At 40.5% G+C, this 18,373-nt stretch overlaps 1 protein-coding gene across 1 annotated transcript in view; it reads left to right on the forward strand.

The window, feature by feature from the left end:
- tmem104 (transmembrane protein 104) overlaps positions 1–18,077 on the forward strand; it is an 82,634-nt gene extending 64,557 nt beyond the window's left edge. The window contains exon 10 of the mRNA XM_034143317.1: positions 14,044–18,077. Within this exon, the coding sequence (XP_033999208.1) occupies positions 14,044–14,807 (764 nt within the window). The 3' untranslated portion in view covers positions 14,808–18,077. The remainder of the gene's footprint in view (positions 1–14,043) is intronic.
- The last annotated feature ends 296 nt before the right edge of the window (positions 18,078–18,373 follow it).

The raw sequence follows: 18,373 nt of genomic DNA on the forward strand, positions 1-18,373 counted from the left end.
CTTGTCTTTACATTTAAGAAATTATAGAGCATACAACAAGAATGAAAACAAATCAAAGAAACCAAACATTTAAATCACATAAAATAATTGGTTACATATTTGTTTTATTCTTACGGCCGGTCCACACAGCAGCGTTAAACAAATCTTCCAACGCTTCTGCCCATTCACTTTGAATGGGGTGACGTCACTTTGCCTCACTTTTCGCCGAACTGCATTGTGGGAAGCAGAGCGGAGATTTCCAGGCATCTCAGGATTCAAAAGTTGAGCAATGTTCAACTTTTGAAGCTGAGGTGGAAGCATCAGCCAATCAAATCCCGTTTATGCAAATCTGACAGTTCAAGCGCTAGCCAATCAAACCGCGTGTATGCTGGGAGAGACATACCGCAGGTCATTTCCTCATATTCCCAAAAATGGAGGAGAAATTAGCGGTAGGGAATCACCCGGTGCTTTATGACCAGTCCCTATTTACCTACCGGAATACAAACCGGAGGAGCCAGGCATGGAGGGAGGTGGCAGAGACAGTGGTAGGTTTTCGCCTGTTTGGGGAGTTAATATCCAGTTTACTTCGGGCTTTTTTGCTTTGTATGTCGGGGGCGGGAGATTCATGTGATTGGTTGTTGGTCGCGTTGCTCGCAAAAAATCCCCAAGCTTCAGATACGCCCACCTCCAAGATTTTTTTAACGCTGCTGTGTGGACATACCGTTACTCATATCAAAACAGAAGGATCATTAGAAGTTTGTTATATACTTCAATATGAACTTAATATGCAATTCTCATTGTTATGTTTTGCAATTTCTTTGCATAAAAAATAAATAATAAGATCATCGTTTAACAAATGTCTTAAAATGATTATGTGGCTTATCCCTTTTTAATAAGAGTTTGCTGCTTAAAACTTTTAAAAAGAGGGAGACTGGACCTATAACATTTATTTTACCCACTTTTTTAGTGTTTTTAAGTAACTTTTTTTTTTTCTCTCGCCCTTTAAATTTAAAAGGTCTTTCTCTTGATAATGATGATCACATTGAATCCCCCTTGATTCAGTTTTGGAAGAATTGTTTTATGTTTATTTAACATTTACAGTTTATTTAAAAAAAAAAAGCCAAGTTATTTTTCCAAGTAACATTTTAACTATTAAAGGTTTCAATTTTAAAACACAAAAATCTTGATGGCGAAATACATTTCACATCATTGCATCTTCAAAGTGCGCGTTCACACCGCAGTACTTTTCCCACTTTAGTTCCGAAATGTTGCGTTCACACCAAAAAAATCCAGAACTAAAATGAGTTCATGAGAACCTTTTTACCCCCTTTTCCGTCCCTGCTAGAGAGCAGGGACTTTCGTGGGAGAAAAAGGTTCCTATTTCTGATTGGCTGGGCGGAATGCAAACCACGCCCCGTAAAACTCCCAAAACGTTTTCTGAAGCCGCCATTTTATTATCCTCGCATTAGCATTATTAGCATTAGCATTAGCCCAGTGCACAAACGCAGAGAGACTAACTCACGGCAACACAAAAGAAAACATGGGAGCGGTGGAGATGAGGAGGTGTTGGCGTTCTGGCGATTTACTCGGAAGGCTTCAGTAGAAGCTGCTGGGAGTCCCAGCAGCTTCTACTGAAGCCAGTCCTCAACTCTGGGGACTTCCGGCCGGGGACTTCGGGCGGCAGTATACGCCGTGAAGTTGTTTGCGGCCTGCCAGTAAACCCAAAGCAGAAGAAGAAGTGACGTCAGCGGCTTCATTTGCGTAATCTTCCCTCAGGGAACTTATTCCGGTGTGAATGCGATCTGTACTTAGTTCATGAGAACTAAAGAGTTCTCATGAACTAAGTTCTGATGAACCTTTGTGGGAAAAGTACTGCGGTGTGAAAGCGCCTAATTGCTCCAGTGATCCATGGGACTCTCCATCCTTCTCATGCTCTTGGTTTACTACAACAGGAGCTAAGAATCTGCCCGCAGGGACATCACAGCTGCCCAGCGCCGTGTTAAATGGCGAGGGAGGCAGCTATTATTTCTGAAGGTCAGGGGGACTCATTGTGATGGTTGATTGGAAAGTTCAGTTTGTCCAGAGCGTGCAACTTGCAGGGGGACAGTTAATGTGAGCAGGTCTTAATGAACCAGAGTTCAGAGGTCCTGAACTATTACATTTAAGAAGGTATAATCCTCAGAACAGAAAACATCATGACTTTCTGTCTTTTTATTACACGCCTAATGTCAGCCAAGGACTCTGGGTGTTTCTCAATGTCGAGTAAAGCTGCTCCAGAGCCACTATTTCAAGCATAATACGTCATCGAGTGCCGCCGAAGGACTGTTCCAATGTCCAGCATACTTGGAATTCTACCGAGCCCGGCGTACTTCGTAGCGAGAAATTTCGAGGCTGCACATGTGTAGACTCTGCGGTCTTAAAATCCCCACAATGCTTTGCGCACGGACCAATTTCCCTAAATCTATGGCGGAAAATGTAAGGCGGGGCCTCTCATATGACGCACACCTGCACACTTGCTCGCCTGTTCCACTCTTTGTTTTCCGAATGCCAGGAAGTATTCTTGCCTCGCTTCTGTGATCAATATGTTTGAATTGCAAGAACCACAGCATTGCAAAGTCTCAAGTAGTCATAGATATTACATAACTTTATTTCCTGTTATTGACTCCTTATTGACAGCGTGTCTTATTATTTCTTAGAAATTAGACAATGGTTATATAACTCTATTGTTTTTCTTTCTGCAATTGGGCTTTTTACCATGTTCTTGAATTAAGCAATGGTTCCAAATTACACAACGGTGTACGTGCTAAAGTAAAGTTTGCAGATTGGTTACTTAATTCGGACTGAAATATATGTGTTTACTCAATATAACTTAATATATTTATGTGTTCATAATACTCTACTACTTTCAAGCTTCCCCTTTTTTTGATTAGTGCCCCTGTCCTCCATCCTTTCTCAGTATCGATGTTTTAGCGTAATGAGAAGTTGACTTCCTGCTGAGATGAGTTTCAGGGTGATTAGGGAAATGTTTGGTGGATGTCTGCTTTAGCCCCCGAACATGATCAATTGGGTCTATAGCCTCTAAGCTTTTAATTATAGTCGGTGACCTCAGTGCCTTGTTTACATCAGAGGTTCCTTCGTTCCAAGGCGATAGTGGTTGGAAGGAAGTAATTAAAGCTGCACTGCCATTTGTTTTAAAAGAAGACATTTGGTCTGACTTTAAATCTTTTGCTTTAAATCCTAAATCTTTGGACTTTTAATCAGTCCTGTGCAGATGCAGTATGACATAGAGCTGCTTGATTATGGTCAAATCCAAAATTACAATAATTTTGGTCAATATTGCGATTGCAATTAATTGATTAATTGACATTACTCATTAATTTCCGAAAAATATTATATTTGTTGAATTTTTCTAAATGAAGCTTGTCTTTGTCCTGAATTACCAATAATATACCTTAGGAAAAAGTACAAAAATGAATAATAATATACGTGTACTTTTAATATTGCTTTTAAAGTTAAATTCATCATGATTTTTTATGATGACATTTAAATAATTAAAACGGAACAATAATTCTTCTTACAAACAGGTTATATGATAAAATATATATCAATAAGCAGAAACAGGTTATCAACTTATAACAGATAAGAACTTCTTATCTGTTGACAATATAGAAGTTGTCAGCGCTGCGGCTGAGTGGACTAATTGATGTTTTCATGAAGCTGTCGGATGTTGTCATGGAGTGTGGCTGGCTCATCCCTGTGAACCTGAGCTGCAGTGTGGAGTGATAAACGGTATGCTGTGCCTGCTGAAAGTCCTATCTCCAGATCACAGTAGTTGTTGTGTGGCAAGGCGACCACTTATCACCGGGTCGCCCAACAGCCCTCGACTTTAGCTCCGGGTCTCTTGTGATGGAGCTCTGCCACAGCTTAAACTTAGAGGTACCCTGGTGAGAACTGGGCAAAGAGCCCGGGCTACTAATGAGCTAAGAGGTTATCCAAGAGCGCGCAAGGAGGGACTCTCTTAATTAATGATGGCATGATTGGATGTACACTAAAACCACTACAGGGGGAGATGTTTACATTGACAAACAAGAAGAGAAAACAGTAGAACCGTGTTTCCACACAGGTGAGAAGATTGGATAAGATTTTATCAATACCAAGGCCATTGATCTGTACCTGTGTACTCTCATGTTCCAAATAACCCAGCTTCCCCCAAATTAATTTTTGGTGTCTATCTACGCTGGGATCCTGAGTCGTGGCTGATCCTGAGTCCTGATCTGAGTCCAGGGGGGTATACTACGAATCTAGTTCAACATATCCTGGATATGTTTTGAGTTATCCGGTTGACTAAATCCAAAATAAAAACGCTCTCGCTAAACGGTCCTACGACGTTGGCTATCAACTCGATCGCTCAAGCCAGCCGTGTCCTATCTAGTTAGGTGTGCGTTCACATAAAAGGGGTGGTATTTGGAGTGTTCGACCAATCACAAACATGGACAAGCCCTGTACTGACAGCGCAGCGCGTCATATATTTCTCTGAATGAAAAGTCAACTAATATTAGACAAATATGAAGACGTTAAACTTTAAACATCCATGACTTAAACACTTTATCCAGGATAAAAGCCACATAGTTGCAGCTGCAAGGTGAATACTGCTGGTAAAAGAAAAAGTGTTTGAATGCGTACATTAACAGGTTTATGATATCACTGCCCCGTCCAATACACGAGTGGATCTGACTTTAATTACATTTGACTCGAGTGTTTCGTCAACTTAATGTGTTGCTTAAAATGATACTTCTGCATACAGTATGTGACACTGTGAGTGTTGCACGGCCAGATACGGCTCAAGAAGCTGACTCAGATAAGGAAATATATGATACATTATGATGTGATATCATGTGAATGATAATGGGACACATCGACGTCTGCACTCACAGTGCCGCGGACTGTAGGCTACGTAATGTTACTTTGATCCGGTTACTTATGTTGTGGCAGATATTTAAGTAAGCTTTCTTAACGCTAATGTTATAATAGTCAGATTGCTCTGAAGATGGGAGGGGATATTCTATTAATTTTCACGTTCACACAGTCGGTGATTTTGGCCGGCCGTCTTTCCTGCAACGGCAGTTTAAACTGTATTTCCTTTCTCCTCCCGTCATATGAATTGATCGCTTTAAACTCCGCACACTGAGCTCTGATTGGTCAGCAGGCAGTGCTTTTATCCTGGAACCTATCCTGCTCCGGAGGCTAGCCGTTCAGAATAAGTTATCTAGCCCGCTAAAAAGTGAACCAGCTTCGTAGGACCGGAAACCCCTGAAGTTAGCTTGCTAAACGAAAATCTTGATTCGTAGTATACCCCCCTGGTTTTCGAGTCGTGGCTGAACCTATCACTGTGATCCTGCCTGACTTTCATCATACTACTTCCCTGATGGCTCCCACAGGATTGTTGACATCCTCGTGGATTCATCTTCTTATTATAGACACATGCATTTCCAAACATTTGGTCTACCTACGCTGTAAAATGTATTATCTTTTCGATTTACACACGGCATCTATTGCGCGTCTGTCCGTCCTGGGAGAGGGATCCCTCCCCTTTGCTCTCCCTGAGGTTTCTCCCATTTTTCCCTTTAAACTGTGGGTTTTCTCTGGAAGTTTTTCCTTGTACGATGTGAGGGTCTAAGGACAGAGGGTGTCGTATTGTCATACTGATATTCTGTACAAACTGTGAAGTCCACTGAGACAAATGTAACATTTGTGATATTGGGCTATATAAATAAACATTGATTGATTGATTGATTGATCGATTCCTAATTATTGGTGGAAAAAGTAAATACAGGCGACCTTTGTCATTACATTTTGTATTCTATTGTAATCTTTGCATAAAAGACACTCAATTCAAAATAAAAGGTTATTTATGATGACATTTAATTAAAAAATATTTGTTAAAAAAATTGCATTGACAAAGTATGCCACTCGGTTCACTTTGTAATATCTATCTATCATCATTTGCTGTGATAACATCTTCAAACAACTGCTTCGTGCAAAAACGGTTTACATTTCCCTTTGAACACATGTTAACTTTATAAATGACCATTTCCCCATTTTTTTTAAAAGCTCCGTTATTTAGCCTTGCAACACTGTGCTGCGCTACAGCTGCTAACATGGCCTTTTAACATGGACTTCTTGATCACAATAATGCAATTTCCGCCCCCAAAAAAAGGTGCGTCTCTACTTCAACAGCACCGTTTTTCTATTTGCAATGATTCTGTTCCTAAATAAACTGAAACATGAGGCAGAAATCAATAGTCATGTACTGTAGGCACGTTATTCCCATCCCTATATCCTTAAGACATATATGTTTAAGAAGCAGTAGTGCCACTCCTCTTGCTGAGAAGTCCTTGACCTTCTCACCATCATCAATGAAATGCTTCCGTTTAAGGGTCCGAGTTTTCCCCTACGAGGCGCGAGACCCCCAAGCCTGCAGCGTTCTCTTGCTTCATCGCACATGAGATTGATGACCCCTCACCTTCTACCATTTTCTCCTCATTAATTGAGTTCAGGAATCCCATCTCTTCTGAGATAGCCTCTGAAGAGTGCTTCTCCGTACGCACCCAATGACTCCTTGGAGCATTGAGAGTGTCTGCCAGCCTTGGCTTAGCCGCAACAGCTTTGTTTGCCAGCGGTGAGAATACAGCTGTAGGAGCGTCCTCTGGGGGGTTGTAAAGTCGAGGTATTCCTCACAAGGTCATTGCCGTCCCCATAAAAGAAAATATAAATCACAGGCTTCAGGATGGACGGGCAATAGTTATGCGGACGTGTGACGTGATTTGACACATGCTCAATTGACTCAGTTCCCGTTGTGTTGCCTCATACTGTATGCACGGGAGAGTGTTTCCGTGCCCCAGCATGTGTTTGGAAGTGAATGTAATCACTATATTCTGACAGATATCTGCACAGGCTTTGTTGCTGCTGGCTTGTAATGGAAGATGTAGAAATGTATGAGATCAGACTTCATCAGCTGACATCATTTAAAGAGGCTTTTTCATCTTGTCAATCCGTAAAAAGATCATAAAGTAAGGCGCAAGCAATAATGTTTGTAAGAAGGGATGACATGTTTAGATTAAAACACGGTGTAAGGCTGATGCATTTGCTTGTGTTATCGGTTTCAATTGGTGATAGTCATTGAATAATGCATTTGAATATGGCGTACATCAATCCAATTACATGAGACTGAATTTACTATGTAAATAAAGCACCAGCCTTTGTTTTGTTCCACGCTGATCAAAGCTAATGCGTGCTTATTTCATGGCTGCGTCGTGCTCGGCATTGAGATTCACTGCCACATGACATATTGTCATGGGTGGGACGTGATTTGTCCACCTTGGTGTAGAACAGTGCGGCTTAGAGTCGATGACAAATGAGCACATTATGAAAAGCTTCATTCTTGGGAATTTGTTCTCAGCTCCTCTCTACCATCTGATTGACTTTCAATGTTCTTTGAAAAATAAGAGGTTACTTCCTGTGTCTTAACTAAGATAAATGACTTCTAATTAGCATAGCGCGGTGTGAAATGTGGGCAGAAAGGGATTAAATGTTATGCCTTCAGATTTTGCAATTAGAAAGATTTTCCGTTATTTAGTTATTAACCCTCAGTTTATTGTAACTGGGATCTCACCAGTACGTGCTGTCCTTTCTCTCAGGCGCTCCTGCTGCATCTAAATCTTGGCTGAACTTGTGAAAAGTTGCTTAAGTTAATGTAGCAGTGGCCAACCACCCCTGGCACTCTTAATTAAAAGCCCCATGCTTGTTTCCTTCCTGACGGAGAGGAGAAAGCTCCCTTTTCTCCTGTCCTGAACCTTACCTCATGTACAGCAGGCAGACTGGTGGCTGTGCTCGGAGTTTCACACGTAGCGTCTTACGGACAGAAAGGTGGGAAGACGAGAGTTTGAAGGAGAAAGTAGACAGAGAGCAAAGGGAGCAGACAGATGGGTTGTATTGATGGGTAGCGATTTCACACATTAAAATAGAGAGAGGTGGAGAATATACGCAGCAATACAGCAGACACTATTGCCTCAAGTAGATATAAAAAATATATTTTGAGTGACTGTTGTACACGTCTGTGCAATGATTGAAATATTTTGATAATGGATGCATCATTTACCCAGAAAAATCCCCAAATAATCTTTGGTTTCAGGCTCAAAAAAGTGAGAATGTGCAAGTTCTTTGCGTTTTGGAGTGTTGCTCCTAAAAAGTAAGCAAATTACATCGTCATTGGCTCAGAAATGGTTTTAAATGAGACCTGTTCTTTTTTTCATTTTATCTGTAGATATATTTGATATAGACTTAAAAGTTAATATAGACAATATAAAGATCATTCTATAATGGAAATAGTCATATGCAGCAGTGCATCTGTAGCAACGTGTCCTTGAAGGTTGGTCTGAAGCCCAGCCATTTGACCTCTGTGTATATAGAGCTCTACTCCAGAGCCAGAGATTACATTGGAGGTAGGCCAAGTATGCATTACATATCAAACAATTGTGCAAAAGGGTCACTGACTTTGAAGTGTTTAAATCTACTCTGATATAATGGACAAATATGAAACATGAGTGAGGAATGTAATTGTGTTCTGTTTATTCACAATCAACACATACAGTATGTATATGTTATGGTTGGGGATGCCTCCTCTCTCAGTGGCCCCTAGATAACCTTTCCTGGATTTATGTCCCATTAAAAAACAATCAAAGTAGTTCACTACCTGGATCATTTATTTTTCATTTAGCAGTTGCATCATTGGCAATTTTCAATGATAAGTTAAATCTGGCTTGGTTTATCTTCCTTCCTTTTATATAGAACCATTGTATGTGAAACACATAAAGAAATGCTAACGAACGGCTAAACCGTCTTAATCTTTGTCCTTTTATTTTGGAAGAAATATTATATTTTTCTTCATCTTTGTTTTTTGTATTTATTGATATATTTATTTTCATTAAGATGTAAACAGACTTTCTAGACATAAAGTCCTCTGACAAGTGAACACAAATACAGATATATGTGTTGTTGAAATGGATATAAACAATGAATCAACTCGTATCAAGTTAACTCAATTGTTGTGCCACACAACCCAAACCAATTCTCCTCAGAAAAAGCCTTTGGTGTTTTCCCCCAAATTTGGACTAGTGTTTTTGTATTCATCCACTCTTATTTGGTCGGTGTCACCTGCTTCTTGTTTTAAGTTCCATCCCTCTTTTACTTTTAATTGAATGTTGTTCATTTCTGTGAACATTCTTCCTTTCCTGCTTTCTCTCTAGTTTGTCTCCTAATACCCAAAAGATACTTCCATTCTTGCTGAGTTTCAGTCACTAATCTCAATCCTGAAGTCTTTTGTCGCTGATGGTTTCTCCTCCCTTTTGTACAATCCGTCCCTGATAATTGAAATGAATTTCACCCTCCTGGCATACATTAAAGTGCCACTGCAAAAGCTGATTAATAGAGCTAGTTTGAAACTTAAAGTTCCCACCTTGGCTTGCACACACTTCCCCTTCCATCCTGTTTCAATCTTTGCCGGAAACACAAACAACACTATTCTAGGACAAGCTCTTCTTACCCTCTTGGATATTTCCATCAAAGGCAGCGTGGATCTCTCCCTCCTCCATGTGCATCACTCCCAGAGGAAGTGTATGCTATAAATTCATTCTCTGCATGTGTGTGACAAATGATGGTTCATCCTAAATGTCACCCCGCATTTAAAGGACAGCTCGATGATAAAAGTTTTCCGAGCTGGCTGCTGGCCATCGCGGGGCTATGACTAACTCCTGGTGTCACGGGCTGATGAAGTGTGTGTGGAGGTGAGGTGGCTTACCGTACACATGACTGTCAGCCCGTAGCAGGACGGCCACGCTCAGAGGACTCCTTTAGCTCCGCTCATGCTACTCTCCAGAGGGGCACCTCCGGGAATTCATTGGAGATGCAATAGGAACAGTAGGAGGTGGAGAGTGGCGGGGGGGGGGGGCTTCTCCATCTTCACCTGGCTCCAATGAGTTTGTCGGGCCATGACATTTGCCCTAGTTGTTATTTTATGCCTGATGTTCATGGGACAAAGAGCTGGAGGGCAATTCCACACAGGGAGAAGAAACTTTATTCACATATTATTTTCCCTTTTTAAAGCAGTACTGTTACAGAGTATTTATTGCCATATTGAAATTTAAGTATAATCGTATGGCAAATTTACATGGAATTGAAGAAGTGGTTAAAAATAAAGAAATCAAAACAATGTTTTTTAAAAATAGTACTCAACAATGTATGGTTTCCGCTTCTAAATCTCAATGTTTGCATGCACAATGGTGAAATTACAGCAAAGATCATTTATATATATTCTTTTATTAAATATAAAAAAATTGCATCCGCTAAGAAGAAATGTCAGATCAATGGTGTACCAATGGCTGGAACTGTGGCAATAGCATTGTAACTTAAGATGACTGATCGAGGTTTTCTGTAACTGTCCAAGTCCGTTTACGTTTCTTTCCCATTAACCAGTCTTTAAACACTGCCAGAGCCCATTCCGTGTTCCTGTAAGTGTTACTTTCTGTCTGTTTTGTTCTGTTTCTTTCTCTGTCTTTTAACCTTTAATCCAAAGTATTCTGATGGATGAAAACGAATGTTTATTGTCCAAAGTTGACGTTTAATTGACCGGACTTCTTTCTGTGGATTGTTATGACTGCACATAGTCCCTTGATCCTCCTTAGCATTGGTCTGTTCTCCTTCACAGCATTCTGTTAGCAAGAATGAACAACCAATCAGAATCAAGTATTCAACTAAGCCTATGTAATAATGAAAAATAACATACAGCCACATGCAGGCTTTTCAACCACTACAAACCACCAATCACATTCATTCTTGCTCAATTTATCAAACCAAATAAAAGCAGGCCCAGCTAGTCATCAACCATAAACTAAAAGTAAGACAATAAAACACTGAAAGGAAGATTTGGTTGCAAAAGAAACTCAAGGTCAGTCGTATGAAAAATATTTTTGTCACAGAAAGTTTTTTTTTTTTAACCAAACAAACCTTTAACCTTCAAACAGGTACATTGGAATGCAATACATATCACTGGGAAAAGTGTCAATGTCACTTTTTTCCAATATCGTGCAGTCATAAATTCAACACAATATAACCTGGATTCAAAACAAATTAGATGTTATCATCAGTACATGTGTTATACAGGGTGTTTCTCAATTGCGAGTACGCTTGCTTGGTAGCACATGTCTGCCGAGCATCTTGCTTCAGAAGCGAGTCAAGAATACTTCCTGACATTTGGAAAACAAAGAGTGGAACAGGCTAGCAGGTGTGCGTCATATGAGAGGCCCCGCCATTTTCCACCACAGATTTTGGAAATTGGTCCGTGCGCAAAGCATTGTGGGGATTTTAAGACCGCGGAGTCTACTCATGTGCAGCCTCGATATTTCTCCAAACGAAGTACGCCGGGCTCGGTAGATTTCCAAGTATGCTGGAGATTGGAACAGTACTTCGGCGGCACTCGATGACGTAGTATGCTTGAAATAGTGGCTCTGCAGCAGCTTTACTCGCGATTGAGAAACACCCTGAGTATCAACAATCAGCTTTCATATTATTACCACAGAGATTTATAAAAATATAAAAACCAGGCAGCTGTGGTGAATCTTCTTGATTGATAGTAGACTATGGTAGAAAATACAGTTTGGTTTACAGTGTAAGACATAAACAGACTGACATTGTTGAAGGTTGTTTGGACCGTGTCAGATGATGTATAAAACGTTGATCGGAAAAAGGCTCATGACATGTTAATTCTCTTCTGTCACCCACATGTAATTTATCACCATTACTTTGATTGTGCATATTGTTTCAGGACGGGGGGTTTATAGACTACAGTATAAAGTCAAGGTCATGGCAACATAAACAATTCCATCTTGTCTAGATTGATGTCTTTTATATAAATGACATGTTAAGAAATGGCATACTGTACTTCTTTAAAGATGTATAATAAAAAGGGACATTTTGGATTGAATGAGTTGCGGAAATGAGGGACAAAGGTTTAAAAAAAAAAAAAAGTAACAGCCTTGTTCTGCTTCAAGTTTGGATTAGGGTTCGTTGGTGGAATACGAAGGGTTGAAAACATTTATGTGACAGGTGCAAGCTGGGAGACGGATATGACCTCTTGATTTATGTATGATATTGGAATTACAGAATTGACTATGCCTTGGTTTTACTCAATATAAAATTAGATAAACAACACAAACTAAACTGAAAGAGTCTGCACTTGATCCAACCAATATGTTTTGATGTGTTATTTTCTTTGATTAAGTGTATTAGTTGTATCATCTGATGAAGCAGCTACAGCAAAAATTATTTCCTTTCATTTAATGTGCATTTTGATGAAAGGACAATCTTCCTTTTTAAAAATAAAAACGTCCAAATTATTTAACAATGCAACATCCTTGCAACAGTCTGGTTTTGGTAGAACCATTAGCTTATGGTGGCTATTGTCTAGCCACATTTTACTCCGGTCATGTTACCAAATGATTACGTCTTTAAGGCAACTGACTCAAAATCTTGGTAAACAAAGGAAATTCAATTTGCAATTCCTTGTTTGCAGAAGCTCTCACCTACAACATTTTCAAGCTATGTGTCACTCTCAGCAGCTGATCTGAAATAGCCAACTGACCAATATCCACTATTGTTTGCCAATATGTATTTATTTACATATGTATGTATATATATGTATATACATGCATGTATACATATGTAATTTCTTTTTTTAAAAACCAGGCACTCTCAGCCTAACAACCAATGATTGTATGTATCTTATGGCGCTTTTCCACTGCAGGACCTAGCACGGCTTAGTACGGTATGGTTAGGCCTTAGTAGGCCAGGCTCACTTTATGCTGCGTTTCCATTACAGTTTACCAACTGGGGTAGTAACTATAGTAACGCAGTGTAGGCGGGGCGATCGGCTGTTCGGCGGGCGGAGCGACGCTGCGTAAAACTGCCGTGATGTCATCTTCAATGCGAACCACAAAACCAAAACATCAGCCGTTAGCTGTTAGCACTCAGAGCTCACAGCTCCTCATATCTGTTCAGAAACTAGACAAAAGTTAAACAAGTACAAACCACAGACTGTCTGTGTCATGGAGAATACAGTCGCTGGTTTATTTATGTCTGTAGGCCGTTGTGAGTGTGGACGGAGCATATACATCGTTAGTTTAGCCTGATCGATCCGATCTCCATTCAGAAAACACACATTTTAAAAGGTTTTTCGCCTGCCGTCTTGTCTGCAGACCGGTATCAGTATGTTGTTACTTCGGCATCATTTTGAAACGTGTATTACAATTAAATCACGGTAAAATATGTTCATTTTGTTCTAGTTGTAGCCCCCTTGCCAGCGATTCTCTCTGACCATTCAGCAGTCGAGAGTGTTTACGTCACTAGTTTAGCATATTTAGCCCGGTTGTTGGCCCGGTAAGAACCTCGATTTTGGAGGTCCAGAAAAAAGGTGAAAAAGTAGCCCTGAGCCGGAACTACCCCTAGTGGAAAAGCAAAAAAAAGCCGTGCTGCAGTGGAAAAGCGCCATTAGCGTCTGTGCGTAACTGACCATATTGACACATCTTTCATTAACACTTGATAAAAACATCATTAAACTAATCAAAATGGTCTTTCAGTTGTTTCAAACATCACCAACTCTGGTTTGGTCCAAATGAATCCTTAATCCACTGAATTGGATGGGAACATGTGTTGGCTCTTTGCTCTGTTTCCCCCACTGTTAACAGGCAGGAGGAGGGACAGTGTGGAATGACTTGCTCTTGGGGAGCAGACCAATAAATGACCAAAATAAAATGACACAATGCTTCCAGAAAATCAACCTCCTCAATAGTGGATATATTTTTCCAATTGCCCAATCTGGTATCCATGCATCTCTCTTTATGAGGCTTTGTGATGTACCTCCAGCTTATCATAGAGTATTGTATTGTGCTCTTTGTCAGTCATTTACTGTCATAGTTTGTTCTTAACTCGGCCTCCTCTGTTGTCTGTTCGCAGCGTTCACCATGATGATCATCTTGGCTCTAATCCGCATCGGGAAAGACTCAGGGAAGGGCCACCCAACGGTCGCCTCCTTCTCTGGGGTGCCCAACCTGTTCGGGGTGTGCGTCTACTCCTTCATGTGTCAACACTCCCTGCCCTCCCTGGTGACGCCCATCTCCGACAAGAAGCGTGTGGGCACCCTGGTGTTGGTGGACTACTCCCTGATCCTGGTCTTCTACGTCCTGCTCTCGTTCACCGCCATCTTCTGCTTCGACAGCACGCTGCTGCACGACATGTACACCCTGAACTTCACGGACAACTGCGACGTGTTGAATATTCCGATCCTGCGCTACTTCCTGGGCCTGTTCCCAGTTTTCACCATCAGCACCAACTTCCCCATCATTGCCGTGACTCTGCGCAACAACTGGAAAACCCTGTTCTATCGGGACGGAGGCACCTACCCTTGGGTGGTAGACCGGATCGTGTTTCCCCTCATTACCCTGGTTCCCCCAATCATTGTGGCGTTTTTCACAAACAACTTGGAGTCTCTGGTGGGAATTACAGGAGCCTATGCTGGCACAGGCATCCAGTACATAGTCCCAGCCTGCCTCGTGTATTACTCTCGACGCCACCTAGAGCCCACGGTGGGCCGGGATGCCATCAACAAGCACCGCTCTCCCTTCCGCCACACCTTTTGGGTGGGGTTCGTTTTAGTGTGGGCTGTCTCCTGCCTCATGTTTGTCACAGCCAACATCATCCTGACTGACACCAAGAAATAAAAACTCATTGTTCCAAGAACTTTCTGAAGAAAGCATGTTTGGCCAGTCTGTTTGTACACAAGGCCTTACTTGCTGCTGGTTGGACAGGATGGCTTTTTCGGGGACTTTTGTTGAATATATTAAATAGTTTGTAATATAATCAAGTTTGTGAAAAGGGACCAAGTGTTTCTGTTCCATAAAAAATGCTGGAACAGTGCTTCACAACAAGGAAAGGGATCTTTAAATGGTCATTTATTCAAAGGATGTTTTTGGCAACAAACACATGATAGTTGGACATTTCCACGAAGATTTGCACATTAAGAGAAATATATCTTAAGAGTTTGAAAGAACTAGGTTATATAACTCGTTTTCAACGTTGGAAAGGTTCACGGTAATTTCTGTAAGACACTATTTGATGACAAGACAAACGCGTTGTTTTAATCAGACTGGCGCCTTAAGAAACTTGTGGTTTGTCCATCCTGTAATTCTTTATTTTAGTATGCCTCATTCAGATCCTAATATTTTGAAAAAGGTAGGTTGTTAAGATCCTGAGGGTTCCTCTGGACCTTTAGGTCAAAATGTTACATTGTTCCCAAGCAATTGAAATAGAATAATAACTACAAGAAAAGAGCTTGTCTGATCAGACTTGTGTTTTGTTGCTAAACTGTTTGGATGACGTTCATCCATTCATCAGCGGTGGCTGCCCCCCGATCCCCTCGTGAACAATGAAGCTCAGTCAGTGACAGATCCACTGACAGATAGGCCTCCAGGAAGAACTCCATCTCTGTTTATCAGCAGCCTCTCGTGTATGAAGTTCACACACAGGGCATGTCTCCCGTCTTTTACTGCTCAGCACCCATTCACAACTCTGTCAGCATCACCGTGGATCTATCACACTGCCCAACACCTGACAGGATAATAGTGATGTACAGCTGTGGCTACAGGGAAGGCATCGGTAGCCAAAAAGTGAGGAGTGGTGAGCCAAATGTGACGACAGAGCTTTACACACTACCCACTATACTGTAGATTAGAAATGCTGAGTTCACTGACACCTGGCAGCTTCATATCTGAGTTGTGCCTTTGTTAATGGACTTTATCTTTGGCCTTCATCTTCCACTTGATCTCATTTTCTCAAATGTTCATCATTCTTTATCATCGGTGTCATACTTCTAAAAGGGTTTGTTTAGTCTTATTTAATTGAACGTCTAGCTAAATTTAGCGGTGCACATTATTTGAGATGAACAAGATTTAAATGGGGGTAAATGGACGCTTATAGCATTGGAAATTCGTTTTTTTTATAAATTAGCAAAAGCAGCATCCAGCAACAGCAATATTTTGGATATGTCTTGAAACCTGTCAGGCCTATTGTTATTTTATTGGTACATTTCCATGGTAGAAGTGCAACACGGTCAGGTGTTGAAAAATGTGACCACAACTTAACCAAGTGTTTTAACTTCTCACTTTTGTTGCTCACACAAGAGCAATAACATGATAGAAAGCTGAAAATGTGTTGTCTGATGGCTCAACATCTTTTCCTTAAATTGAAATGGCTACATGGTGCCACCATCTGCACAGCGACACATCCAGGGCACACACAGCTTCTTCTTCCTGTAGATGTATCCTCTTAAAGCATCGATAATCATAACATATTTCCCATCAATATGCACCCATACTTTTTCATTCAGTGTACTCTAACTTCCCAAAACCAAGAAGAATAGATGACTACATAGATGAAGTGAACATCTCAAAAGTTGGTGGACTCGTATGGACACATTTGAAAAATGGTTGAAATTGTAGCAGCTGAGACTGAGATGTGACATCCCTACTGTGGGTCAATCTATAACAATAGAGAATACTACATAATGCAGTTCCCTTTTCCTGTATATGTATCCTCTTAAAGCATTGATAATCATAACAAAAAACATATTTCCCGTCAATATGCAAGCGTATTTTCTCATTCAGATTACTCTTACTTCCTTAATCCAACAATAAGAGATGACTCCATAGATTTAGTGAACATTTCAAAAGTCATATGGACACAATTTAACAATAACGGGGACAATTGTGGCAGCCGAAGCTCAAATATACATATGTGTAATCCCTATTGTTGGTCTTTAAAAAATGATAAATGTCCCATAATGCAGTCCTCTTTACCTTGTGTTAAATATGATCACCACGCTCTGCTTGGAAAACATTGTGCACATTATGTCCCGTAAATGGCTTAACTGATGCTGTTAGATCTTAAGGCCATAACTTTCCACACATTTGTTTTAAATACTTATACAATTTTGCTCCACGTAAATGCCATCCAAGCATTAGGGGTGAGTTGTGGAGCATTTAGCGGGTCGGTTCTGATTTTTCATCAACTGCCGTAATGCAGTGTAAATTGAAAGGTAATGTGCTGCACCAAAGGTTTCTACTCATGCATGGTTGTAGCAATGTTGCAGGTTTTAGAGGTGCTATGGGTTTACTGTCACCACCTAAGTGTGTACCAAATATCACAGCTTTGAGATCATCAGTTATCACGAAACGCAAAGCCTCTGTGTCCATACACGTCTGCTTTCGTCTAATCTGTGTGGAATCTGTATCATCCCCTGCATCCAGAAAAAAAATCATTATAATTCATGTCATGTTTGTGTTTACTTCTTTTCTCTCTTCTTTTTGTACTCTTCAGTCTGGAGACATGTATGTGGCATTGTGTATGTGGGATTGTGTATGTGGCATTGTGTATGTGGCATTTTGAGCGTTTGACCAATGGAAGATTAGATATTGAAGATGAGATTCTGATGACTCTTGTTTGGAGTTGTGAAATGTGCCTTTTTCACGGGCTTTACTTTCTTGCCCTCAATTTATCGACTCTGCTTTTTATTCTCAGCTTGTCAGAAAAACCTCTGCATGTATGCCATTTCATCTTATTGACAATCAGTGAGCCCAAAAGATATTCGTAATCCTTTTTTTCTTTTTCAATGTTTGTGTTTTATCTCCGTTCTTTTCTCCTTGTTGTATTGATGCCTTTAATTTACTGAAATTCCTCGTTTTTTCTTCATGTTTTTGGTATTTGTTTACAATAATTTGGCCAGCCTGTGATTCTATCATGTATTTGAATGTTTACTGGCTTAATTGATGCTAGGTTTGATTATTATGATTCACAAAGACAATAAACGCTTTATGTTTATCAGATCTGAGCACGGTTAATTAAAGGGAACTTGGGTTTTGTTACAACCAGTCTTGTTTTGCAGTTTTTGCCCACATGTCAATCATATAATAAAGGCTTTTTCTAGAGAATTTGGATTTGGGACTCAGTGTCAAACTTTTGTAAAGCAGACATGTTATGCTAATTTCCTGGTTCATATTTTGATGTTGTGCCTCTACTGTGACATGTCTCCATGCTTTAATGTTCAAAAAGCTCTTTATTTTTCTCATGCGGCAGGATCTATTTTCACCCTCCGTCTGAAACCAGAGCCCAGTCTGCTCTGATTGGTTAGCTGGCTGGCAAACAATGTGTTGGAGCTCTAGCCAATCGTAATGGAAGTGTTACATAGTGATGTCTCTATGTTATTGAAGTAAACAAAGGAGTCCAATGGAGG

The sequence above is a fragment of the Trematomus bernacchii genome, unplaced genomic scaffold (assembly GCF_902827165.1).
Source record: "Trematomus bernacchii unplaced genomic scaffold, fTreBer1.1, whole genome shotgun sequence".
NCBI lineage: Eukaryota > Metazoa > Chordata > Actinopteri > Perciformes > Nototheniidae > Trematomus > Trematomus bernacchii.